The 26,617-nt window shown below is 39.0% G+C and overlaps 3 protein-coding genes across 5 annotated transcripts; 2 read left to right on the top strand and 1 right to left on the bottom strand.

The window, feature by feature from the left end:
• Window positions 1-2,452: 2,452 nt before the first annotated feature.
• LOC112285347 (SUMO-conjugating enzyme SCE1) lies at window positions 2,453-5,589 on the bottom strand. 2 transcript variants are annotated; one of them, XM_024526078.3, is made up of 5 exons: window positions 5,370-5,589; window positions 4,086-4,169; window positions 3,582-3,734; window positions 3,204-3,317; window positions 2,453-2,934 (listed from the first exon to the last, which is right to left on the bottom strand). In XM_024526078.3, exons 1-5 carry the CDS (start codon window positions 5,436-5,438, stop codon window positions 2,872-2,874), a joined length of 483 nt encoding a protein of 160 aa, XP_024381846.1. In that variant the 5' UTR covers window positions 5,439-5,589; the 3' UTR covers window positions 2,453-2,871. The 2 variants fall into 2 exon arrangements, with proteins under 2 accessions (XP_024381846.1, XP_024381847.1); XM_024526079.3 differs by having other exon boundaries at window positions 2,453-2,790.
• A 1,912-nt stretch (window positions 5,590-7,501) lies between these two features.
• LOC112286085 (isocitrate dehydrogenase [NAD] regulatory subunit 1, mitochondrial) lies at window positions 7,502-10,185 on the top strand. 2 transcript variants are annotated; one of them, XM_090252602.1, is made up of 5 exons: window positions 7,502-7,593; window positions 7,701-8,265; window positions 8,891-9,130; window positions 9,402-9,480; window positions 9,796-10,185. In XM_090252602.1, the coding sequence occupies exons 2-5, from the start codon at window positions 7,759-7,761 to the stop codon at window positions 10,068-10,070; spliced, it is 1,101 nt and encodes a 366-aa protein (XP_090108728.1). In that variant the 5' UTR covers window positions 7,502-7,593; window positions 7,701-7,758; the 3' UTR covers window positions 10,071-10,185. The 2 variants fall into 2 exon arrangements, with proteins under 2 accessions (XP_090108728.1, XP_024383411.1); XM_024527643.3 differs by having other exon boundaries at window positions 7,502-8,265.
• A 4,207-nt stretch (window positions 10,186-14,392) lies between these two features.
• LOC112285721 (CLIP-associated protein) lies at window positions 14,393-25,495 on the top strand. The gene is made up of 22 exons (XM_024526769.3): window positions 14,393-14,942; window positions 15,511-15,666; window positions 16,138-16,200; window positions 16,645-16,713; window positions 17,100-17,346; window positions 17,556-17,705; window positions 17,961-18,058; window positions 18,255-18,329; window positions 18,496-18,564; window positions 18,975-19,060; window positions 19,241-19,358; window positions 19,637-19,735; window positions 19,847-20,210; window positions 20,349-22,282; window positions 22,597-22,698; window positions 22,967-23,071; window positions 23,368-23,442; window positions 23,723-23,791; window positions 24,008-24,076; window positions 24,362-24,463; window positions 24,627-24,749; window positions 24,941-25,495. The coding sequence occupies exons 1-22, from the start codon at window positions 14,610-14,612 to the stop codon at window positions 24,980-24,982; spliced, it is 4,548 nt and encodes a 1,515-aa protein (XP_024382537.1). The 5' UTR covers window positions 14,393-14,609; the 3' UTR covers window positions 24,983-25,495.
• Window positions 25,496-26,617: the final 1,122 nt, after the last annotated feature.

The following is a 26,617-nucleotide window of genomic DNA, read 5'->3' as shown; positions in this document are numbered from 1 at the left end:
TAGACATGTATGAAGGCAAAGCAGCATCTTTGAAGCTTCTAGGAAGCTTTCCACAAGATATTATCATATTTATCTACCTTGACTTATTTGTATCTATTCTTGTTTTTTAGATAATTATCAGAATAAATATGTATGTCTGTAGCACCTTGTTCTTAAGCGGATTTCAAGTCTCGTCTCTCTTTCTTGCCCTAATATGGATGTCATTGTCTGTCTTTTTTTTCTCAATACAAGTCTCAATTCTCTTCCTTCTTTCTTTTACCTTGGCATGGGTTTCAATCCTTGAGGCAAAGAAGAGAAAGAAATAAGGATTGACATCGATATCAAAGAAAAAAAGAAATGCAATGGGACCAAGTTTGTCAATGGAATAGCATGGATTTAGGATTGGAAATTTAATGACTTTGTAAAGTCGTAGGAGTTAGGTTAGTTAGGCATCTATTTTCAATGATGAAAGATTTTTGTTTTGTGGCATATGGAAGAAATTTTTTGTTCACCACAATATCGGTACAATTGATTATGCAATATATACCTTTGTCGCTAATTAGAAGTTTTCTATTAAAATCTACAACAAATTTGGCTCCTAGCAAAATCATCATTTTCATGCATTCATACTTGATAGATTTAAAGTGCTTCTTTTAATTTCTAAATCCTTAGAGGGAGGTCATGAGATTTTTTTTAATAAAACTTGGAGGTAAATGTAAAACTTTAGATGAAATAAAATCTCGAGTTGATATTAAAAAGAAAGTGTGTATGCAGCAGCTTAGTCTTTAAAGCTCAATAATTGAAGAGAAGAATGTCAAGATTGAAATGAAACTATATATTGCATAAAAAAAGGTCTAAATTTAAGGCTGATTATGATCTTGATCTACAAAAAAATATAAACATAGTTAGAGCTCATACAATATACAAATATGACCTTTATTAGAAAACTATTCTAACTTAGAGTTGGAGGAAAGAAGTGTAGAAATGGATGAGATTGATGATATCAATAATTATAACAAAGCAATTGTAAGAAAGCAGATTCATTGAATAGTTTATGAAATCAGGATGTGGAGATTTATGGCTACGAAAGTTGTACATGCAAATAAGATGGCTAATCCAAGAAATATGTTTCTAGTAAATAAAACAGCAATTACCAAAATTCAATTGGTAAATTATAATCTCTTATTGCCTAAGTTTTAATAATCAAAATTGAACTTCAAAACAAGCATTATATTTATTTTGGTCATGCTTGTAGTACATATCATTTGCCATGTATCATATATATTATAAACATTAAATGATTTTTATTATGTCTTGCCTAGTTTTGGATTTGAAAAAAGTATGATGGAGGATGGAAATTGTAGTGTTTTTCATCTGTATTTGCTCAATAATTGATTCTAAAGGAAAGAGCATAATTACTCTTAATTGACAATGCTAACAATAAATAAATTTTTACATGATAATAAGCTTGAAAAATGAGACATTGTTTTTAAACTACCCTTATAGAAAAAGAGATTGAGATTCAAAAAAAAATAAAAAAATAAAAAATAAAATGGCAAGATCTATGTTGGAACAAAAGAGAGAAGGAATGGACTAGGACCCATGCTAGGACAAGGAAAAATAGATCTAGATGAGCCAATTAAAAGCTTTGGATATGTATATAGACATAATGGGTATGTATTTAGGAACTTGAGGTGTGCTTGTAGCCTAAGCATAACAAAAATAAGCCATGATACAAAGAATTGAAAAGGCAATACTCAATACTAAAAGTCACCTAATTCAATTCTTAACAAAATGGAGAATGCAAATAAAAGAAACCTTCAAATTCTAAACAAGTTAAAAGATGTCCTCACCTTAGTCAAATCCCTCCAAGTTCTTTATTTTGAATGATAGACCTGTGCTTTGTACACTTGTGCACAACAATGCAATTTTGACTTAATAAAAGCAAATCAATTTTAATCCACAACTCTAAAATGTCCTCACCTTAACATCCTATGAATTAGCAAGTTAAACTTTGTTAAGATCAATAATGATTGAGAAATCCAACCAATTAGAAGGTCAATTTGTTTCCTTAGTTTTTTCAATTGATTTATACTCCTGATGTGTTTTATAATAGGGATTCAGACTAGATATATATATATATATATATATATAAAAAATAACCTTGAAGCATATAAGTATATACACCATTAATAAAATAAAAAAAATAGAAGTTGGAGAACCTTCTTTCAATTATGTGAAAAATTTGTTTCAGGGTAGCACACCAAATGCACAATTGCCATATCTTTTACACCAATGCACTAACTACTGTTTGACTTTTGATTGCCAAAATATTAGCGTATCTCATTTGATCTTATTTGTGCTTAGTTTTTGTAATTGACTTTCCTGAGCATTCTGTGTAAAACGCCACCTTAGTGATATTTAACTCTCTAAGTTGTTTTCTTAAAGACAATCATAATAGCAAGAACAACTATAAAATAAATAATTGTGGAACAAATAATAGAAATATAATCCATCGATTCTGATTGGAACAAAGAAATAAAAATCGGTTCTAATGGATTGGAAATCATGAAAGTATTTGCTATCACATGAAAGCATCTACAGATTAGTCTTGATTTTAATGTTCTGACTTGTAACTGACTTCACCATGACCTCCACAGCTCTGCCCAGCTGCTACTTGCAAGCACACGCATTTGCAGTGCCATTTGATATTGCCAGTTTCGGAGGTTCAGGAATTGCAACATCGGCACCTTGCCAATCCCAAAAACAGCAACTCCGAGCCTCTTTTGAAGATGATCTGTTCACAAATCACTAAGGAAAAAGAAAAATAAATAAATAAAATAAAATAAAATAAAAACATTGCACTGACATCAAAAACCATCCCTGGTGCCTTTAGATTGGTGGTGGGTATTGCTTGGCTTGCTGCCTTACTCGTCGCTTGTATTCAACTGGATCCTGCATGCAGGAACCATCGAACCCAAGTAACTTGTCAAGTAGACTTTCGGGTCCAATCCCAACGTTAATTGTTGAGCTGAATCGGGCCATTAACAAGGTTATCTAGAATAAAGCTGGATTAGGCAAATATTAAGGTTTGCCATAATTCGATACAAGATTCCATCCAGTGATGTCTATAAGAAGATTTCAGAGAGTAAAACAAGACATCCAAAACTACAATACTTCGAAACGCTCAGTACTCAAGAGATAGTACGTGGGGAAGCGGGTACCTGAATAAAAAGCTGATAAGCTTCAGTCTGAGCGGGATCTGCTGGGTTTGGAGCGTCGAGCAGCTCCTGGATACCGACGAGGATCTGCTTCACGGTGATAGCTGGTCTCCAACCCTGCCAATCGAACTCACTTTAAGTACAAAAGCAGAACACAAATCTCCTGCATGTCACAAACTGCACGGAAGAAAGCATGGATGTTTACTGAAATAAGTAATACACTCAAGGAATAAAGAATCTTCCTAGCCGAAACCCACAAGGCAAAAGACTTACTCCAAAACCACAGGTTTGAAGGGATGATTTGAGAAACCAATCAATGTCACATGAATAACAATCAGAGAAAAACGAGACACGACCCTTCACATTGGTCAAAGGACTTACCGAATCTTCATTCAGGATGGAGAGGCAAACTGTGCCTGAAGGATACACGTTGGGGTGGAAGAAACCCTGTGGGAATTTGCACTTAGGAGGCTTGCTGGGATAATCTTCAGTAAAGTGAATTGCTACAGGATAGAATCCACCTTCCCAGTCGGTCTGCAAAAATCAAAGCCAATATGTGACTCAAAACAACAAACGATAACCCACGGTTTTAACTTGCTTGCGCTACATTTAGTGACCCAAGAGCAATCCATGTAGGAACCAGCCCACTCCAAGGTTAATTAGGATAAGCTGCAAAATGCGGTTCCCTCTCATATTCTGCTATCACTAAACTGAAAAGTCTGCCACATGAAACAAACACCGTGCTCTTACAAGACAGCCCAAATCTTTCTAAAGGTAACTTAAATCTCCTGCACATGAAAGTGCCCAAATCAAATTGCAGGGATGGAACGCCTGTGATGAAACCACGAGTTCGCGAAAGAAATGCATGAGAAAAGGAAAACATACCCCAACTTTTCCAGGTAAAGTACACTGCCAAACCATCAAATTAAGAGCTCCATCTGCACATGTCTCAGGCCTAGCCACAAACCCCTGCCAATGCCAACCTCACATATTGAGTCGGCTTTGCAAAGTTTTCACAAAAGGATTTTCAAAATTGTCCGAGCGCACCCACACAATATACATTTCAATGAGATCGACAAATACGCGACACAGGGTATTGACAGAACTGAAAGAAGATAAGTGTGGGAAAAAGCAAGGAGAAATTCCATGCTCAAAAAAGTGAAAATAATGATAAAAATATAGTTTTACATTTTTAAAACCCTAATACAAGGTTGACGAACGCAGGAAACACGAGAAGTGCAAGGAAGAGATGAAAAGGAGAGAAGCTGGAAGGAGACTGTAGAAAAATATTTCATACTTCTGGACAGAGAAATAGAGGAAACTACACACATAAAATATCATGGCCAGTATCAGGGTCAAGCAGACAACAGTTAAAGGCGATATTACAAAGATAAATATTTCGAAAGACAGCAAGACGATGCCACAATACAAAAACACGCCTTACTTGTCGATATGCCTCCAAAAAATTTAAGAAACAAGACAAAGATTCGAAGGCACTTAGATAGAGGAGAGCAGATGTAAAATAATAAATAAATGAATAAATAAACAGCTGCACCAGCATGCAAAACTACAAACGCAACGATCAAATAAAATTAGATGAAAAGAGAAAAACTACAAAATCAACTCCGAATCTCCAGAACTTGACTAAGAAGATCTTTCCGCTATGTCCTATTGCAAGGCCTCTGCTGAACTCAAATATGCTCTCACCTCCCAAGGCACACTTACAAACAAATACCTTGAAGCCATGAAAACCGAGAATGGCAACGTTGCAAGATGAACAAACAGCACGAGAGTGTAGATTGCGATGGAGTCGAGACATATGTAACCGGATACTCCGCAACACCAATGAAACCATGATTTAAGCCCCCACTAAAATGCACATGACCATCGTCTCAACAACTCCACTCACGCAGCATGAACAACACAACTCCGAAACGACCAAAGAGAACGTCGTAGTCCGAAACCAAAATTGGCAAGGGAAGTAAACACAAGTGCGCAACTCGAGCAAAACATATGCATGCATACACAAAAACCACAACCAAAATTACAACTAAAATCACAGCAAAGACTAAAGAAACTAAAGTAGAATAATAAATATTATCTATCAGTTTGGAAGAATAAAAAAAAAGGGAAATGGAGGCCAGAATCGAGGCGTGTGGTTGGTTATACATGAGGATGATTCTTCCGCCAGGCCTTGCGCTCCTCCGCAAGTCGACCCCGCGCAATTCCTCCCGACATAGCTCCACTTCCTTAAGTCCCCGTTCCTCCTCCTCCTCTTCCTCCTCTCTTCCCTTTCTTTCCCTTCCTTCACCTCCCTCACGCTCTCTCTTACTTCCTCTCTCGCTCTCTCTCTCGCCCTACTTGTACTCGGTGTGACTGTCCCGACGCTGCCAAATAGCTCGCGCGGCCATCGCAGTCTTCCCGTTTGTCTTCCTGCGACACAGTCCCCGCTTCGTCTCGGGCTCCGGGCTCGGGGCTCCCCTTCATCCTTCATTTCATTCATCCACTTTCGTCCACTCTCGTTTCTCGTCTATTATTCGTTCGTCCAGTCGGCGTTCGTCGCCGGCGACCGCGAACTCGATGAAACTTTTTTGGATTGGAGTCGTCATCCACATCCATCATTGGCTTCATCTCTCTTTCTATTTTATAATGGCGTGGAGCTTGTATTGTATTGGATCCACTTTTTGTAAACACGTGCTTGGAAGTTGGACCACTTTGTTTTGGAAGAAAGTGCCCTTTGTTGGGAACTCTTCCTACCAAGTATTTTTGTGTGGCTTTAGAGTTTAAATTTTCGAAAGGAATTTTTTTTTTTTTTTTTTAAATAAAAGGTATTGTGATTGAATATTAGGATTGGCATATGTTGCTTACTATTGTGGTTGGTTTAGAATCAGTGTGGAAGGGTGTTTTACTACCATGTGCAACTTTTTTATAATTTCTTATTGTACTTTGTGTTACATGCAATTTCCTTTAAACTACAATATTTACCTTAAATGTGAGAACGATTCCAATTAATAATCTGAATCATTTGGTATAAAATGATTGTTTTCAACCTTGATGGAATTTTACTGCTTGTGTAGTTAAAATTACTTTTAAGATCATTGGTTTCTAAATAGAGCTGATATTATAGATTTTTCAAAGTGTGGGCTTTATGTGCTTGTATGTTTTTATTGTATAAAAAATACATAAATATTAATTGTGCATAAATAATAAAAAATAAAAAACCAAAGCATTTATTCAGACATAGTTATGAATGTTTAATTTTAAAGTTTTTAATCTGTACCAATTCGATGGTATGTATACATAGAATCCAAAAAAATTGTAATAAAGAGAAAATTACTTTTTTATACTTTATAATATATTGTAATTATTAGATTAACACAAATTTCAGTTTTAAAACATAAAAACACGGAAAATAAAACTGAAGTAGTGTGTACATCTTGAGACTTTACAAAGTGTGATTTTGTACACTATGTATGAATTAAACGTAGATTCATAAAGCTAATGGTGCATGTATTATATGCATGCAATGCTCAAGAAAAATACAACTAAAGTTGTACATAAGATAGTCTAGCAAAATATTTAATTCAGTTTTTATGATTAAATTTTAGAATACAAAACATAATAATTATTTATTTCTTGTTTAATATAAATATATCTATGTGCTAATGTCACCTTATGTTTTGCTACTATCATCACAATCATGTAAAAATTTAGTCAATTTTTTTTTTTTTTTTTTTTTTTTTTGCTACTTTCACCTCAATCATTTCATTAAAACTCTCTCTCTCTCTCTCTCTCTCTTTCTATATATATATATATATATATATATATATACATTCATAAATAAATAATTTTGATCTAAATTTAAAAAATTTAAAAAATATGTTGAGTGAGTGGCAGATTGTGATGAGAGTAGCAAAAATTGGTAATAGTAATAATATACATGGTAATAGAAATAAATATATATATATATATATATATGTCACAGATTCCAATTCGAGCAGCGAGCCCGTTCACACGCACTGGGGAGGAGGAGATGCGCGGGCGAGGCGGGGAGAGAGACCTGGTGGGAGTGACCCCTTCGGAGCCACATTCGGTCATGGGTCAGTCAGTCAGCCCCCCCGACGACCGCGCCCTCCTCGCAGCACCGCCCCCCTCGTGCAGCACCATCATCGGGTGTGCCCTGGCTCGTTCCTTCGTTCGTTCGTCCGTCCGGCCCGCCCTTTCACAGCACGGGTGGGCCTCGCCGCTTGCAGGCTGCACTGAAAGCGCCTCGTCGCCGCAGCAGCTGCACTGCGATCGATCGCTGTTGCCGTGATCGCTTCAACCCCGCCATCTCCATCGACTTGTACTTCCCAATCTCGCCTCCAGTCGCCAGGGTTGGCACGCTGTGGAGGTATCGGAATCTGGATGCTGTGTCAGCCATTCTCTCGTGGTTTTTCTCGGTGGATTTTGTTAGATATTCTTTTTGATCGAATGAGCTGAGGTGTGGTGGTGGCGTAGACGCGGGTGTGAGGAGACAGAAGTGGATTTCTATTGTTGAGTTTGAGGATTTGGAGTCATGGCGGCAGCGGGAGGGAGGAGGGGGATGAAGGCGATGAGTGAGATGTTGATGAAGTCGCAGAGAAGGACCGTCACGTACATGCCTCGGCCGGGAGACGGGAGCCCTAGGGCGGTAACTTTGTTGCCCGGTGATGGAATCGGGCCGTTGGTCACGGGCGCGGCGGTGCAGGTGATGAAGGCGATGCATGCGCCAGTGTATTTCGAGGAGTACGAAGTGTCCGGGAAGATGGACAAGGTGCCGACCGAGGTCATGGACAGTATTCGCAGAAACAAGGTGTGCTTGAAAGGAGGCCTTGCCACGCCTGTCGGGGGAGGTGTTAGTTCTCTGAATGTGCAGTTGCGGAAGGAGCTGGATTTGTTTGCGTCACTTGTGCATTGCTTCAATTTGCCCGGTCTCAAGACGCGCCACGATAATGTCAACATTGTGGTTATTCGAGAGAACACTGAAGGAGAGTACTCTGGTCTTGAGCACGAGGTCGTCCCCGGGGTTGTCGAGAGCCTCAAGGTAATTATCTTATTCTTGAACCCTACAAGTAATACACAATTTAATGCGTATGAACTGCGGCAAATCTTCTTTACTCATTTCGTTATGCACTTTTCTGCATATGTATTTCCCGTATCGATTTTTTTTATCAGTGATTGATAGAATTCGAGCGTCCACTGGCTTGCATCTCTCAGTGTTAATAGGAGATGAATTTATGATTAGAAAATTCGCGCCACCTGCAATTTTCTTGGAAAATGTAATTTTAGGGACTGATTGGGGTCCAGGATACATCATGAGAAGCGCCTCGATGAGCAAGTGTAGTCTCAGAAGTGTTGCAGATCGATTCCGTTTTAGTGAGATGCAAGAAGAGTTTGGATGTAGGTCATTTTCCGGTAAGGTCGTGTGTTGACATTCTTATACACAAGAACGAGTCCATACAATGTAATATTGTGTAGCATTCGACGTTTAGGGTTCCACCGGATAACCATCTGGCGCCTTCGTTTATATCTGGCCATGTTTCTTCTTCATGATTAACTCGCCGTGAAGGCGACTCTATGTATATTGCATAATACCTGTCGAATGACCTGCTGGTTTCTGCCTTGTTGTCAAATATGTCGTGGATGCCTCACAGTGTTAAGCTTTTCAGGTGATAACCAAATTCTGCTCCGAGCGAATTGCAAAGTACGCCTTTGAGTATGCTTATCTCAACAACCGTAAGACAGTAACAGCAGTACATAAGGCCAACATCATGAAGCTTGCAGATGGTCTTTTCCTAGAATCTTGTCGTGAGGTGGCCAAAAACTACCCAGGCATCAAATACAACGAGGTCATTGTGGATAACTGCTGTATGCAACTTGTGTCTAAGCCCCAGCAGTTTGACGTGATGGTAATTCTCTTAGACTGCTCTCATTAATTTATTTCTCCGTTTTATTATTTTAATTGCCGACGGATTGCAGCAGGTGCCTCAACCCTAGAGATGATCCCGTGTTCGATAGCATCACAGGATTGGGCTGGAAGTTGCATTTTTGTTTGAATTTCTGCCTCTAATTTAATTTAGTTCAATTTAGTTTTTTTTCTTATGTTGCATAAAATTAGGGAAATGATAATCAGCTGTACATATGGTGCGTACTTGAATGGGTGTTGTATGGATTTCTCAGGTAACACCAAATTTGTACGGAACCTTGGTAGCTAATACCGCAGCCGGTATTGCAGGCGGCACTGGTGTCATGCCAGGAGGTACTTTCGTTCGTTTTATTTTTAGTCTTTCTACAATCTATGCTACACTGATGAAGGAAGATCGTACAACCTTACTGGACTTCAGATTTATTTGACAATTTTCAAACACTGGGGCACTTTTTTGTCATTTTCGTTCTTATTTTCACTATTTTTATTATCAAGGAATAGTTAGTCCTTTGGACCCTGAAGGTTGAGACAGATAAATTGCACTACCACCCTTTTCCCATGCGCAGTTGCAGTCTCATCCTTGGGCCTGATTCCCTTGGAAGCAAATTGGACTGTTTCGAGCTAATCAGCCTTCATGTTTGGTTCCAGGCAATGTGGGTGCAGATCATGCAATCTTTGAGCAGGGAGCCTCTGCTGGTAATGTCGGGAACGAAAGACTAGTAGCTGGTAAAACTGCCAATCCCACGGCATTGCTCTTGTCATCCGCCATGATGTTACGACATTTGCAGTTCCCATCTTTTGCAGACAGGCTGGAACAAGCTGTGATGAGCGTGATAGCGGAGGGGACATATCGCACTAAGGATCTTGGGGGCACAAGCACTACTCAAGATGTAGTTGATGCTGTTATTGAAAAGCTAAATTAACTGCTTCACCTTCTTTTTATTTTATTTTTGCCCCTTCTCCCTGGAGCTACAGGGTTTATGGCTTAATTAAAGCAATTTCTGGTTGTGGGTATATTTTATCCCACAAGTTTGCTAATCAGCTTCGAGAAACTATCTTACCGATCATTGTTGAATCTGCGATAAAAGGTGGGAACCTTTCTGTGGCAGCTTTTGGTTGAATGAAGCAGATAGTTCAGGATTACGCATTGTTGTAAAAGTGAATTGAGATCGCTAACCGCAAGCCATAATATTAATAAAAAATAAAAAAATAATAATCACCGTGTGGAAATGGAGAGATTGTGGCTCTACGGTAGATATACGCTGATGTTGCCGCTGGTAGCCTTTACAATATTAACTCAGATCTGTAGGCTGCTGGAAGTCTTCAGGTGATCAACTTGGTTAAGTTTTATTGAGTCAAATTCTACGAACACCATCCAACTGAATTACAGTATGAATGTGTGGGTTGCTTTCAAAGTAGGGAACCAATGATCAACCAACGAAGAGTGCACTGGCCACCTTTGAATGCAAGCAGTATCTATTTAGTTGATTTCAATCCAAGAAAAACGCAGGTGCACTTTTTACTATGAATACAGATGATTAATGTGAAGGCATTCAATATTGTCATGTTCTGGCTTGTTCAACATGTTTTTAACTGCATGAAAAATATTTAGAATTCTGGTGAATCTTCAATGCTCGAGATTGTTATATTGGTTTCACTGTTCGAAAAATATGGTACTCATATTTTCTGTGATCAATTTCTTTGTTGCGAGTGGGGAACTTTGCTACCTCATTTTGTAGAGGATTGACAACCATTCGTGTTCAACCTTTTTCTTTAATTTCTATTTAAGGATCTTTGTTGTTCTTTTCGTTGGTTTATCCCCAAATTTAGTTTCATCTATTTGACTTTGTTATTGTTCTGTTTAAGGTCTAGATTGTATAAAGGATTACGTAATTCATTTATAGCAACTTAAGGTCATCTCAGAACTGAAAATTTTCAGTGAGTGTATATATGTATGTATGCATACTTAATAAAATACATAAATAGTGCATTCAAATATTTATAAATTTTTGAAACTTTGATTTCATAGTTTGAGTGTGAATTCACTCAAACTATGAAATCAAATTAATATAACCACATAATTAGCATGATTAATTATGTGGTTGGTAAAAGATGGACATTTCAATTCTAAATGTATCCATTTATATATTAACAACACATTCCCTCTAGACTTCCTTCTCTATAAGATTTGTGATTGTTTCCCAGTAATTAAATCCACATCTAAATCTAATTACAGAAAATTGTAATTTGTTGAATTGATTTCCTGGTATAAATTCATTCACACAACTTTTAATAAATACAGTGAATGCAAATTTAAAAATTGAAATCCAATGTTAATGTAATTCAACAAAAATGTTTGTTTTTTTTTACTTTACTGTTATATATATATATGTGTGTGTGTGTGTGTGTGTGTATATATATATATATATATACACATGTATATAATAATGTTAAACTCACATCTGGATTTTCATAGAATAAAATGTAAAATATTTATTTAGTTTTAAAAACATAAATAAATAATTAAATGCAAATTTGGAATACTAGTTCCACATAAATATGTCTCTGTCTTTTTCTTTTTCCTTTTCGATTCTTTTCATTTAAAATGATTGGCAAAATTTATATGTAAATACCTCCCATTATTCAATAACCAAACTTCATCCAGAAGCTCATTAGTTGCCATATTTCTATATGAGATATTATTATGTATGTTGATGTTAATTTAATCGACTATTTCAAATGTCAACATCATCCAGAAATCTAATAAAGAAAAGAGAGAAAAGAGTTGAATAACGAAAAGAGTGCAAGTAAAATAATCAGTTTCACTTGGTTTGAAAGATACAAAAGAGAAGTTGTGACATGATTTCTACGTTGTGAGCCACGACTTGTGTATATATCAGTATTTTATAAGTTTACAGAAACATATCCACGTTGATTCATCTTCTAATATTTTGTCACTATTTTTAGAAATTCAAATCTTGTCACCTTGTACTTATAACAAAATACTTACGGTACTTTCTAATTTTTAAAGTTTTTTTTTTATCTTTAAATGGAATAATAAAAGATTAGTCCAACATATACATCAGTTTTGTTTTCTAATCACAATAAAAATCGCTGCTAAAATCCATTTGTTAGAAACAAAACTAGATTACTCGATTGAATTTCACTTGGAAAACAACATTTTAAAGTAAAAAAAAAAAAAAAGAAGTGAAAAAGTGAAAAAGTAAAAAATTTGTATCTCAAAATGGTATCTTAAAATCACAACATGAAACAATTTTAAGTTTTTAAGTTTTTAAGTTTTTAAGTTTTTTTTTTTTTTTTTTTTTTTTTTTTTTTTTAATGTGTCTAGAAATATACATCATGTGTTTTTATCAAGACACTATTAAGTTCTATTTAATTGCAGCATTTCAAACATTGTGTTCTCAAAGTTTGATTAAACTATTGAATTGGTTATGAAAGTTAGAATGTGCATGTATCATACACATCCAAAAATTCTTGAAGTTGGGTGTTTATACAAAATGTGCAGTTTTTATTATTTCTCATTTTAAATAAACACATAAAAAGAAGCCAAAATACAAAAAAGACGAAAAGAAAACATTATTTATTATTCGAAAAGTTAAAAAGGGTATTGAAGTAACTTTGAAACTCATGTGATGAGATTTGTACATTTCATGACTAGTTCTAATCACAGTTACCGCCTAATTACATGTGAATGTATCATTTCATCACTTGGCCCATCTTTTGTAAAATACAATGCCATCAATCAAAATAAGTGAAAAATATGTTTAGTGTTGAAATGATCCCTCTAGTCGAAAATTAATGAAGAAAGAGTACCACCGTATCAAAATGTTTGCTCTATTATTATTATTATTATTATTTTATTTAAACTAATGTTTAAAGAGGATGATACACATCTAACTTTCAGAATGCTAATGCTGGTACACGGTGGAAGCACATGGCACCCAACTTAATGCTCTCACCCACCCAGAATAAATAAAATAAAATAAAAAGTAAACTAAAAAGCAAAAGTGCGAGAGGTAGAGAAAGGAAAATAGCTCTTCGTAGTTTTGCGACCCCATTCCCACCGTCACCACACACTCCCAGTCAGGATCTATACCCCGACAGCTCCACGTCCACGTCATTATGGTGTGCCACATCATCCGAAACCACGATCCAGTTGGCAAAACCTGTCCACGTAAGCAAATCAGGCTGACCCGACCCCGCCAGCAAGGCAGGCAGGCTCACATGGCATTCCAGGTAAATAAAATATTCTCCTGGTCTCTGGAGAGTCGACCCGACCGCCTTTTATGAAGGGAACAGAGATACACACAGAGTTCCCAACGGCTGTCCTCGTTTAACGAACTCCAAGAGTACCACGCTCCCTTAGCGTTCCCAGTCATGTGACGTGGACGGAGGAGCCGGGTCAAGTAACATCCGTCCGGTTAAATCATCCATCCACATTGGGCGTTGGATGTGGAACATGGCTTTATTCATCCAATCCGCACCCGATACATTGACAGTATTAATTTCATGGATGGATGTGCATCCTGCCATGGCATCTGAGAGGAGATTGAGGAGAACCTTAATCAATCAAAGCAAGGCAGCTCGGTCTAGAGTGATGGCCATGTCCTTGCAGCTTGCTTTCATTGAAGGAGGGCGTTGCTAGTGGAGCGTGTCGGTCCCGCATCATAGCTCGCTGTATTGGTTACGTCTGCATGGAAATACTGGAAACATGAACAAGAGAGCGCAAGTGGGGGAAAAATAAAGAACGAAGAAGAAGAACAAACAACAAACAAGAAACAACTGACTTCTCGCTGGTCGATGCAACATTAGGGTTTCTTAGTTACTGACAAGAGCGACTGTTAATCTGTAGCGATGTGTGTGTGTGATTTTCTTTGTCTTTGGTTTTGTGTTGTGGATGTAGTTATTTTAGTGAGTTGAAGCGGGGGAATGGGTTGAAGTAGGTGCTCGGTCGGCCATCATTAGATTTGCATCTGCTCCTGTAAAGACTTTTTAGGCACTGCGAGTATGCCAGAAGGGTAAGTTGTTATCATCATCGCGTTTTGGCTTCATTGACAGAGTTGCTTAGCTGCGTGCTGCTCTGGCAGTGTCAGATTTACGGAGGGAAGGGAAGGGAAGGGAAGAGAAAGGCGGAGAGGAGAAGAGATGAGAGGAGAGGGGAGGAGGGGAGTTCTTGCTGCGATGGTAGAGACGTGAGATAGGGATTGTGTGAGGGAGGTATGGTGGCTAGTAGGGAGCTGCTGAGTGGTGTACCGGGGAGGGGGGTGCGAGGGAAGGGGAAGGAGGTGATGTGGAGTCGTCGATGGATGTGCGGGTTGGGGTGTGCGAATTGCGAAGAGGGAGACACATGATAGGGGAGAAGGCTTGGAGGAGTGAGGGCGATTTGAGGTTTAGAGGGTTGAATAAGAGGGGAAGGGCAAGGGCAAGGGGAAAGGATCAATATGGAGGAGGCGATATTGCAATTGCAATCGAAGGACACGAAGGAGAGAATGGCAGGTGTGGACAGGCTCCAGACTTTGTTAGAACAATGCCGGAAGAGCTTGACTGTTGCCGAGGTGTCAAGTCTCGTGGATGCCTCCATTTCTTTGTTGAAGGACAACAACTTTAAGGTGGCGCAAGGGGCACTGCAGGCATTGGCATCCGCAGCCGCGCTGGCTGGGGACCATCTTAAGCTGCATTTTAATGCGTTGTTGCCGGCCACTGTGGAGCGCTTGGGGGACGGCAAGCAGCCTGTACGCGATGCCGGGCGACGGTTTCTGCTTTCGCTTATGGAGGTGGGGAATCGGTTTTCTCTGAGGTTGAAAGGAACTTTTTTCGATGGTTTCTTTACATTGCTGGTTCTGTGATGCTTCTGAGATTGATCGCGTGTGTAGCGAGAGGTGGAGGACCAATAGAGTACAATTCAGTAGGGTCTAGTTTCCTTTGGGACTGTTGGCATTCAGCTGGTTAAAGGTTGCTTAGATCGCATTCTCTTGTTGAATTCTGTGGCCACCAGCTGAGGTAGGGCCCCTAATCTATAGTTGGCATGTCATGGAAATTGTTCTTGTTCAGAGTATACTGTGTTTGGATTGTGGTTTGGAAAGTTTAGGGTTTTTGATCACGCTCTTGTTAGGTCTATTTGAAGTCCACCGGTTTGCCTTTTCTGCTCGTATTGTAATAGGAACGACTTGCTTTGAATGCTGTTGATTTTAAAGAGGAATCGTGACGAATTATTGGCGATGAGTGTGACTCTCTAGTCAGTTGGCACGGATAGATTTTCGCAGTTGCATGAACACACTCCTGCATGAGTGAGATATGCATGACAGTAATTTGAGTAAGATTCGTGGGCTGATTTTGTGCTAGATCTCATCACCAACCACGATTGTGGAGAGAGCTGGTGCCTATGCGTGGGGTCACAAGAATTGGAGGGTGCGGGAGGAATTTGCTCGTACAGCTGCCTCTGCTTTGAATCTCTTTACTGCAGCGGAGCTACCATTTCAGAGACTCATCCTACCTTCAGTACGATCCTTGGCGCATGAAAAATGCAGCACCTCTCAATCTTTATAGTTGATAACTCCGTTGTCTAGTATCCCGCTTTGGAGCAATTTTATCACTTTTTAAGGGGAGTGGAAACACAAGACCTATTTAACAAATGATGTATTCCTCTTAATGGGGGAGCATGTGGGTTAGCGCTTTTTTATTAACCAAAGGTTGATCTTTTAAGACGCGCATGTTCCGTGGTCATACTTATTTTGTGTGTGCTCCTTGATAATTAGAGGAGCCCCCCTCACGTAAGCTTCTTTCAGATGTCTTACTCAGTATATGTGTCGCTAAACCGACCACCTTCGCTGAAACGTGTTCCACAGCCAAATTATTTGGTCCTCCAGTCGCCCACCTTGGCCTTCTTTCTGCAGCCAACCTATTATGTTGAAGAGTCTGTTCCTAGTTGGTGTATCGTGCCTTATGTGGTATCGTGCAATTTGATTACAGGTGCTTAATTTGTTGGAGGATTCAAACAGCAGTGTCAGAGAAGCAGCCATGCTTTGTCTTGAGGTATTTTCTCATCTGCGACAGTCATCCATACTTGCTGTTTGTTGTATGTTAAATTTTAATTAATGCGAAAACTTCGGCTTAGAACCGTGCGTACTACGCGGTTGCACCTTGTTGCGCACTTGAAGCGGCAATGACATCCTTTGCTGTTCTCCTGGCTTACATAAATGGCATATTCCTCTATGACTTACTTCAGCCTTTCCAAGTTGCAGCAGCTCTGTAGTGTGGCCAGTTCTACCAGGCATGTGCTGTCAGGCATATTTATCCCTCTGTTCAGTTATCGTTGATGCAGCCTAAGAATTTGGAATCACCAGTCAGGATTCATGTTTGCTTCTTTCTTTTGTCTTGTGGTGATGGTCACTGTTTGGCAGTTCGGGATGTGATACTCCGTTAAAGCCAGTGAGTGGAAATGTAGAATATTTTGATGATAAATTTACCACATTACAGGAGATGTATCGGCAGGGCGGAAAACAGTTTGGAGATGAGCTTGTACGTCATCAATTAAGAGCGTCTCAGGTGATATTTTGGTGCAGGCTTTGTGTTTGGTTGTGACGAGTTAATTGATGACGTGAATGTGGGATTTGTAAGCACGCGGTCCATTACATTGAGATACTGAGTTCACATGTCCTAGACAATATATTTTACAAGCACCTTCGTGGAATTTCCAACGTTCGTGAAATATAGAATTTTCTTCAGATTCTAAGTTTGTTGATTACTGTTTCACTTCACTACACACAATAGATCACACATGCGCAAGAAAGGATTCGATGTTGTACAGGCTGGGATTTTGATAGTGTAATAGACCTCCTGTGGATCCAGTCATATATGCCCTAAATTAGTCTTATGATTTAGGTTATACTTTACTTACAGTCTGACTCTTAAATCCTGTGCACCGTTGGCAGTTTAAAGAAATAAACGCCAGGTTTGAGAAAATCGAACCTGTGAGGAACATGTTTGATAGCAAGCCACATTCTTCGTCAGCTCAGTGCATCACTCCACCAAATCGATTTTCGGCTACTCCCAGTCAGCACAAATATGCCACCCAGCAAGCTGTAACCAGTCATTCGTGGTCTGCACCCGAGGTGAAAGTTCCAGTGTCATCTGGGATTTCCAGGGGCAACAGTCCAAAGTCGAAGCCTATTTTGGACGGTAGAATGCATTTCCAACGTTGAACTTTGTTAGATTAGTTTTGTTCCACATCATAAGAATATCCTTACTTGCCGCCAATTAGCTTATGTTTCCAGGACTGGCTCCTCTTTCTGCGTATGAGTTGGAGTTACCTGTGTAAGCTGATCCAGTGAACTTTAATATTTCATGGTTTTTTGATGATTCTCTTCTAAGTCCAGCAATTCTCGCAGCTGATGAGAAGCCAGCTGACCCAATTAGAGTTTTCTCCGAGCGGGACCTGGCGAAGGAATTTGAGAAAGCGGCAAGTATGCTTGCTCCAACGCAGGACTGGTCGATCAGGATGTCAGCCATGCGAAGAATCGAAGGAATAGTGGTAGGAGGTATGTTTAATGAAATACGTATTTTGGTTAATGTTCTGTCATGTGGACACAGCAGAACATTTCTGGAGGTTCTCTTGCTTCCCTGGATGATGTTTTTGTTTTTTGTTTTCTGTTTCCTTGAAAGTATTACTTTGTAAATGAATACATCCATTATGTATTCGTCACCTATGATTTAAATAAAGCCTAATGCAACGAAGTTGGTACTTTGGCACTGTGACAATATTCTATTATGCGTTTTTTCGTGATCTTTCCCAGGTGCAACGAAGTATAGCGGCTTTCTGCAGTTGTTGAAGCAACTTGTCAATCCTCTTTGTGATCAGCTAGCTGATCGTCGATCCAGCATTGTAAAGCAGGTATTAATTGTGGGATATCTGAAGCGTAACATCATTTTGGTATTTCTTGCGTTTCAGTCCCCCAGGCACGTAGCCAGCTAATAGGTAGCTTGCTTGATTAGCGAATCAGTTGACCTGAGGTGAAGTTGTGGAGGATGAGGAGATTTTGTGATGAAATTTGTCTTGATGGCTAAAGAAACCCACTACCTTTGTACAGGCATGTCAATTATTGAAAGTGCTGACCAAGGAGCTCAAATCAGATTTTGATGTCTTCGCGGAAACTTTCCTGCCAGTAAGTTTTTAACTGAAATTTGGGCATGGATATTGGAGGAAGTCAATTATGACAGTTGAAACTCTAAATCTTAGAATAAAGTGTTTCTCTGTTGAAAGAATACGCTGCAAATATGTATTTTGTCAAGGTTATAAATCTGAGGTGGTTAAATTGGCTCATGACGCAGGTGCTTTTCAAGCTGGTGGTCATCACAGTTCTTGTTATTGCTGAGTCAGCGGACGCTTGTATCAAATCAGTTAGTGTCTTCCTTTCTTCCTAATTACTACAGATGAAGCTCTGCACTGTCATCATATAGCATCTTTAATATTGTATTTTTATTTATTTATTCATCATGAAATATTAGGTCCTTCCAACGTGTGTTATCATTTCATGTTAGTGAAAGTGGTACCTTTTGAGTTATTTACTTGCGAAAATTATGTTATTATTATTATTAACATTATTATTATTGTTATTAGTTTGATAATAAAGTTTCTTTCTGGCATATGTCTATGAACCGAAAATCAACAAGATGTCTTGGGTAGTTCTGCATATAATCTGTACTAAATGCGGCATATTGGATGATTCATCATTCGCTGCACAGTTTTCTATGTGAAAAGAATACAATGAAGTGACGTAATCTCCACTGGTTGTTTGAACTTGCAACAGATGTTGCAACATTGTAAAGTGGCCCGACTTCTTCCTAAGATGGTTGATTTCGCAAAACATGATCGGAGCGCAGTTCTCCGGGCAAGGTAATTCAGTCTGTACTGGTCATTTATGTGGTTAGAGTATTGCGTACCAAGACAGCAAAGCAGAACTTGCGCTTTTTCTAATTGCTGTGGAGAGTAAGTTCGTCATATACCTGAGAATGTGTTCTGCCTAGATGTATGGATGTGCTTCCTGTCTCATTATATTCTTATTTTGGCTTGAAGGTGCTGTGAGTACTTGCTATTGGTGTTGGAGCGATGGTTCGACGCACCTGAGATGCAACGTTCAGCCGAGCTTTATGAGGATCTTATCAAATGCTGCTGCGCAGACGCAATGAGTGAGGTACAGTAAGTTCTGATATGTGCACTTTATTCAGTGGGTGAAATATTGCCAAGGCAATTGGCAGATACATATCTTGCAGTATCAGGCTCTGATTTTGCTTTGTTAGACCAACTGACTGCCTTTGAAAGCACCTTTTTTTTTTTTTTTTTCTTAGTTAATTATATATGACTTGAATTGCTTACCATTATGTTTACCCTCTGGGATAAGTTGGATCCCCACTAGGGTTACATGATACCATGTAGTGAAGCTGAATAACTTTTCTCTTGAGTCTGTTGCAGGTACGCTCTTTAGCAAGGCAGTGTTATCGCGTATTTGCTAGGTGCTGGCCAGATCGAGCACGTCGTCTCTATCAAGCTTTTGATCCTGTTACTCAAAAGGTGGGTTACACGGCACCTTATCTGCTTAAGAATTCTGTAATTGAATGCCTGGACGGTTATCTTGTTTTTATTCATGATTGCCATTCATAGTCTGTAATCTCTCTTTTGCAGGTTATAAATGACGAGGATGGAGGAATTCTAAAGAAATATGGCCATTCTACCGTTCATGATACTCATCAGTTGCGCCAGACCACCAGTTTACCAATTCTTGCGTCTGGACATAGCACATCACCACCTGGGGTGTCGAATTCGTCAAACGGACACCAAACTGCTTCATCAAATGGCTATAATTCCAATTACGCATCGAAGTCAGTATCGAGTATGTCACAGCGGAAGCCATCAGAGGCTGCTCCCGAGAGAAGTTTACAGAGTGTATTACAGGCCAGCCAACAGCAAGTAAATGCAATAGAGACTATGCTCAAAGGAGTTGGTATTAATGACGTGGGTTCATATTATCCAAATCCTCAAACTGCTGGTAAACGCTTTAGCCATCTGAATATCTCATCACTTATGTTCCAATCGTGTTGATTCCTCAGAAAACTTGCGTGCTTTTTGTTGAGAACTTGAAGCTGGAAGTTCTTCCTATTTAATGATTCCTTTGTGTTTGTTGTAGTTGTAAATACTTATTCGAAGAGTCAATCCACTGGTGCAACTTGGCCCTCACGTCCGGGGATTGATCCTCTCTCCTCTAGGGATCCTCCTCATCTGGCATCCGGTGCTGTACCACACCATCAACCCAGTCTGGCAGCCTTTCGACCTGGAAGTGCTGGAAGAATACAAAGTGGGCATCAGGCATTTGGTGATATGGATGCTGGGAAGTTAGCGGACTTTAGTGGCACAAACAGAGAAGCTGAGTTTGCAGTTGACATCAACCACGATTCTGCACGAGCCTCTGGGAGGTCACAATCAGCTAAGCGAGTACCGACGAGCGTACCAAAATACAGTACTCGTAGTTCAAGTGTTGAATATGATGAGCCCAAACAAGCTAAACGCATCCCAAAGCCAGAAGGACATATGGATAGAATGATGTCAGATGCTAATTCAAACGCAGTACCTGCTTATCAAAGACCCCTTCTTCGACAAACCGTCTCGGGAAGGTCGTCTGGAAATAACAGAAGTAACATAGAAGATATCGTTCCCACTGTTATGAACTCTTCTGGGGAGGTGTTTACTTATATGGATGGCTTGATGTCATTGAATGATGCTTTGACGGAAGGCTTGGCTCCAGGCTCAGAGTGGTCTGCTCGGGTTGCTGCATTCACATTCCTCAAAAAACTCCTTCAGCAAGGAAGTAAGGGCCTTCAAGAAGTGAGCCAGAACTTTGAAAAAGTGATGAAGCTGTTCTCTACGCACCTGGACGATCCGCATCACAAGGTGGCACAGGCTGCTCTTTCCACTCTTGTAGAGCTGGTGCCAGCGTGCCGGAAGTTGTTTGAGACTTATTTGGAGAGGATTTTACCACACGTATTTGCACGACTTGTGGATGCAAAAGAGGTCATTCGCCAACTGAGCACCTCTGCTCTCGAGACGGTGGGGAATACTTATAGCATCGACGCACTTTTGCCTGCTTTGCTTCGGTCATTGGACGAGCAACGTTCTCCCAAGGCAAAGATGGCAGTCATCGAGTTTGCTATTGCTGCATTTGCAAAATTGGCCTTGAATGGGGAGGCATCAGGGGGAAGTGGGCTATTGAAACTTTGGCTTGCCAAGCTTGCCCCCCTTGTCCATGAAAAAAATGCTAAGTTGAAGGAGACAGCTGTGACAGGGCTTATATCTGTATACTCACATTTCGAATCGTCCATAGTTCTTAACTTCATTCTTGGATTATCTATTGAAGAGCAGAGTACTTTGCGACGAGCTCTCAAGCATTATACTCCTCGAATTGAGGTGGATCTTATGACTTACATGCAAAACAGGAGCCAGCGGAATAAGACAAAATCTGGCCATGAGCGTCCTTCCTCCTCATCGACCCACATGGAGAGAGACGAGGATTATATTGAGCAGGTCTCTCCTACTGGAGATAAGAAACAGACCGCTCATGGTTATTCGTCTGGGGCTTTGGATAACTTGGGTCGAAAGTGGGTTGCTGCTGCTCAACTTGACACAATGAACCTGACTCATCATGGAGGTGCAACATTATCAATGACCGATCAGTCTATTCATTCCGGTCCCCCTTTTACTTATTCTGGAGACTCATCCACTTCTTCTGCTCATAACAAGGCTAAAGATACGATCAGTAATATAATCAGCAAAGATATAAATAATAATATTATTAGTAGTAGAGAAATCACCACTTCATGGTTTAACCGAACTCAGAACCAGCAGGCAGCGGGCTTAGAATCTAGGCCTAGTGTTTTACCCTTGATTAACTCAGAGGGTGGTAACAACCCGGATTCAGGGATTGGTACGGTGTCCAGTTCTGAAAGCTTACACTTCAATGACTCACCAGCCAATATCCACAGCAAAGTTGAGTTTAACTTTAATCATCAAAAGACAAATGCAAACTCTCTGCTTCCAGGACCAGATATCTCCAGTGGTGTACTCCAGGTGATTATTTTTGTGGTTTTACGTCAAGAGTGCTTTTATGTCTGGAATTATTTGTAGCAGTGAATGCGGTTAGAGGCTTGTGTACTGCATCATTTTTACGGCCAAAGCGAGGGGGACGCTGATTTATCCATCTTAAAGCAGGCTGATTGTTATTGTTTACGGGATCTCAGTGTCGATGTTGTCATCTTTGTTTATCATGGTGTTGCTAATTTAAGTAAACATGTTCCATTCACACTTTGATGTTGCACAAAATTTTCTTCCGAACACCGGTACCTGAACTTACCATGTAGCTACATCTTTGGATTTTAATGCAGATGTCAAGCTGGGATAGTGGAAAAGCAATTGGAGTCAGAGAAAATGCACTCCAGCAACTGACGGAGTTCTCTCATGCCAACGATTCTAATACGTGGTCGAAGGTGTGTCCATGTTGCTGCCTCTCTATAGTCTTGTTGATACTGAGCAATGTAGAATGTTATGATAATTATAGTTTCTTACTATTAGGTATTTGATTTGTGAGCTGGTAGTCGCTTGCAAGTAATGAATGGAATGCTCAGGAGTAAGTATACGTGCACAAGCTGCTGAAGATTGCTCACTTTAGGTTCTCAGGTTAATAGAGCCTGGCCTGGTTGATTTCTACCGTTGTTTAAAAAATCACCTTTCTAATAAGGTTGGGTTGGCGTGCAGTATTATAACCAGATTATTACCCTGGTGTTGGAGGCACTGGATGATCCAGAACCAACAATCAGGGAGCGGGCTGCAATTGTCTTGCTTGAGATGCTTAAGAATCAGGTTGTTTAACTATGGTCTAATTTTATTTGGTGACCCTCTGAGTTCAATTAATTCATTTCAATCCGTCATTTTATGCTTGTTTGTACAAGATAAAGATTAAATATTACTTTTTTCAATAAGTCTTGGATTGAGCGTAACCACATCTTAAGTTGTACGACCTTTTGCATAGGTGTTTGTACGATTCTAGTTAGTTATTTTCTAAGGTCTTTTTGGTTTAGTCGTGCTCAAGTCTATTGCAGAAGCTAATATTTAATTACTGTGGGCTGCTCTGATTCTATTTTGGTTCCTTAACGCAGAAAGACAGACTAGACAAGGATACTGAAGTTTTGTTGGAGAAACTTTTGCAATCAGCCAGAGACAGTGACGCAAAGGTAACTGGATTGTATTTGTATAAGTGTCATCATGCATGCATAGTTTTCTTTACAAACACTCAGCTGCTTCTTTGATGTGGCATAGATTATCATTATTTGTTTTTGGGCAATACATGGCAACATATGCATCATGAGATACAGGTCTTGAATAAAATTCTTGAACAAAATAATTTTGCTGCGTAGTTGGTTCTGAGATTTGGGGTTTTCTTGCTTCTACTCATGGATATGATTGTTTGATAGATAGAGACAATTACAAATTTCACATGCATATTAAATGTAGGTGAGTGCTGCGGCTGATCTTAGCCTGAACGCTGTGTTGACGGAACTGGACACATATCGTTGCCTTTCGGTATGACTTCACTTCAAATACCTTGGATTAAAACTCAATTCGTCGTCAGGATGCTTCATCTATTACAACGGAAATTTTAATGTGCATGTGACCCTCAACTCATTGATACTGCAAGTCCTTTCTCATCAATGAGCAAGCATCCTATGCGTGAGTGATTTTTAATCCTTTCTATCTATAAGTGTATTGACGACAGGAGAATCTTTATTTTTGAAACAGGTTGTTGTACCTCTTTTGGAATCTGAAAATGAGAAGACCTTGGTGACTTGCATCAGCTGCCTTACCAAAGTATTTTGCTTATTACTCATTATGCGTCGTCATTTGTGTGATGATTTTCCTTGGAATTGGCATGTCCAACTTTGAGGAGATTGTTGATGAAAAAATGCTGAAGTTTTGCTAAATCGTAGATGAGTTACTAGTACAGAACGAATTGAACTTTCTCGAATTTGGGTGATGTATTTTGCTTGCATTAGAGTTCTGCCCAAAGGCGCTGGTGTGCCATTTATGTTTCAGGTTTTTCTTCTACTCCATCCTGTCTGCCACTCTCTACTTACATTATTTGTGCCCTGGCAGCTTGTAAGCAGACTCCCTCCAGAGGAGCTGACGTCCCAGTTGAATTCTTTCTTGCCTATGCTCTTTGATGCTTTTGGAAACCAGGATGCAGATGTTCGAAAGGTATGAGATGCATTTTGCATCCTTTTGTGATTAGTGTTAGATGATGTGAGCTGCCCCATGGAACTGCCTATACCATCATTTCACGTTGAACTTTGGGTAGTCCCTCTTACGTGTAGTAGATGTTATTAATGTATTGCTATGTGGCTTGACTTTGGTTTTGCAGACTGTTGTTTTCTGTTTGGTGGAAATATACATCGTCTTGGGCAAAGCATTTGTTCCATATCTTGGAAGTCTTAGCAGCACACAGTTTCGATTAGTCACTCTCTATGCAAACCGCATTTCTCAGGTGCGCCTAGACCCCACTAATCCACTCTTATTATATCTACTTAATCTTGTATGAGTCATCTTGTAATATGCTTCTCTGTACTTTCAACAATTTGTGGCGGCAATTGGTAATACTGTCTTGTTGATGCACAAGGTTTACTAGTGCTCATCTATGCATCTGTGTTTGTACTGAATGAAATTCTTGTGAACCAGGCAAGAATGGGATCGTCCTCGCAACCAACCCAGCAAGCCTAATATGACCATACTCAATATTCCTCTTCCTACAGAGGGGAATGTTAAGTTAGCAAGCTAAAAGGGCACAAATAGCAAGTACCCATTTGAAGTGATGTCGACGTTGCATGGGTAGCTGCGCAGTACTTGCCTTCGTGACGAAGAAGCACTTTTGGTTATGTATTCCAAGCTAAGCTGACTTGCGCCTGTACTTTCTATGTTTGATTTTCCTGATTTACACAATATTTTTGAAGGTCTGGTTGAGTAGTCGGACCTTTGACATCGATCCCGTGTCTAAATTCTGAAGCTGGAAGGTCGGCACGCAGGAAGGATGTCCTGAGTTGCGAACATCCGTTGAGTTCTGGATTGGTTACTTGAGTTGGGACCTATGTATTTCTATTTATTGTTGTTGATTCCATGTATTTGGAGGAGAGTTCACGAGATTGTGAATTTTTTTTCTAGAATCTGTATCTGGTAGTGATGCGTTTGTAAGCTTCTTCTGTCAATAATTCACTAGTTCGAAAATTTCTGCGGCTAGCATGGTGTTTTTGTCTAGAATTTTTGGGTTCCAAAATCTAACTTGTATATGAATATCAGACTACATCCAGCAATGACAGCACGCCATCCACGAACTAATTTACTGATAATTGGACTAGTGAGAAAGTAAAGAATACGTACCCAAACATGTGGAAGCTTGGATGAGGTACATGTTGTGTAGTGGTTCCAACTAAAAGAATGTCTGGACTGTCCAACGGGTAGGTCTTGTAACCAATTGTGGTTGATACATGACCTTGAAATGTCATGCTGTATATTTGCGACTTCAAGGGTCCCTTCAGCTAAACTTCATAATCCATTCTAAGTGATTAGGGTAATCAGTTTTTTTTGATAGTATCGTTCCATGAGCATAAAGAAAAATGAAATGTTTCAGAAGCATATTCAAACATTCTGTTTGATGTTGAAATTCGATTTTGATACTGTTATTTGATTACATGGCACATGTTGCTTCTAATTTCTTGGTTTCATCCCTAATTATATCCAAAAATATTTTTTTAGTTTGTTAGTTTTTAAATCAACTACATTGCTAAACTACTTATAGTTTGTTTTCACATACATCTATTTCTATTAACAAGAAAATTGTTCAATAGTATTAAAATGCATGATATTATACTGGTTTAATTCTGCTTATAAATGCACTAGCCAGAAATAAGTCACATTGAAGCTTTTATGGATGTACAATACTTTTGAGTTGGATGTAAATGTTACAAAATGTTCTCCTAGTAGCTCCATAGAAGTAAAAAATTTAAAAAATGTTATTCTATTAATAAGATACATCTACAGATTTTCAATCTATGTTTAAAAAGCTTTTTTGATTTTTTTAGAAGATATTAAAACTTAACATATTCTAATAAATTTTATTTTTTTAATAATTATGTATATCTATAATATATGTTATTAATAAAAATAAAATAAAAGAAAAATACAATTAAAAAGTAAAAATATTTGTATTACAAAAATTAAGTAAGATTTATTATATTTATTACTAATTTCTAAAGAATATTAATGAATTATTATTTATAATATTTATATTTGTTATTTTGAAACTTCTATCCAACATTTTTACTCAAAAAAAAAAAAAAACTATAATATAAAATATACATT

The sequence above is a fragment of the Physcomitrium patens genome, chromosome 8 (assembly GCF_059467195.1).
Source record: "Physcomitrium patens ecotype Gransden chromosome 8, ASM5946719v1, whole genome shotgun sequence".
Lineage (NCBI taxonomy): Eukaryota > Viridiplantae > Streptophyta > Bryopsida > Funariales > Funariaceae > Physcomitrium > Physcomitrium patens.
This window is presented reverse-complemented; position numbering and strand designations above follow the sequence as displayed.

Bases quoted from the DNA above. Each gene is read 5' to 3' on its own strand.
- LOC112285347 (XM_024526078.3), bottom strand. From the start codon at position 5,438: ATGTCGGGAGGAATTGCGCGGGGTCGACTTGCGGAGGAGCGCAAGGCC. The intron at 4,170-5,369 runs GTATAACCAACC...TGGCATTGGCAG, and splicing joins GGCGGAAGAATCATCCTCAT to GGGTTTGTGGCTAGGCCTGA. The intron at 3,318-3,581 runs GTAAGTCCTTTG...TTCGATTGGCAG, and splicing joins CCATCCTGAATGAAGATTCG to GGTTGGAGACCAGCTATCAC.
- LOC112286085 (XM_090252602.1), top strand. From the start codon at position 7,759: ATGGCGGCAGCGGGAGGGAGGAGGGGGATGAAGGCGATGAGTGAGATG. The intron at 9,131-9,401 runs GTAATTCTCTTA...TGGATTTCTCAG, and splicing joins CCCAGCAGTTTGACGTGATG to GTAACACCAAATTTGTACGG. The intron at 9,481-9,795 runs GTACTTTCGTTC...GTTTGGTTCCAG, and splicing joins CACTGGTGTCATGCCAGGAG to GCAATGTGGGTGCAGATCAT.
- LOC112285721 (XM_024526769.3), top strand. From the start codon at position 14,610: ATGGAGGAGGCGATATTGCAATTGCAATCGAAGGACACGAAGGAGAGA. The intron at 15,667-16,137 runs GTACGATCCTTG...ATTTGATTACAG, and splicing joins AGAGACTCATCCTACCTTCA to GTGCTTAATTTGTTGGAGGA. The intron at 22,699-22,966 runs GTGTGTCCATGT...GTTGGCGTGCAG, and splicing joins ATTCTAATACGTGGTCGAAG to TATTATAACCAGATTATTAC.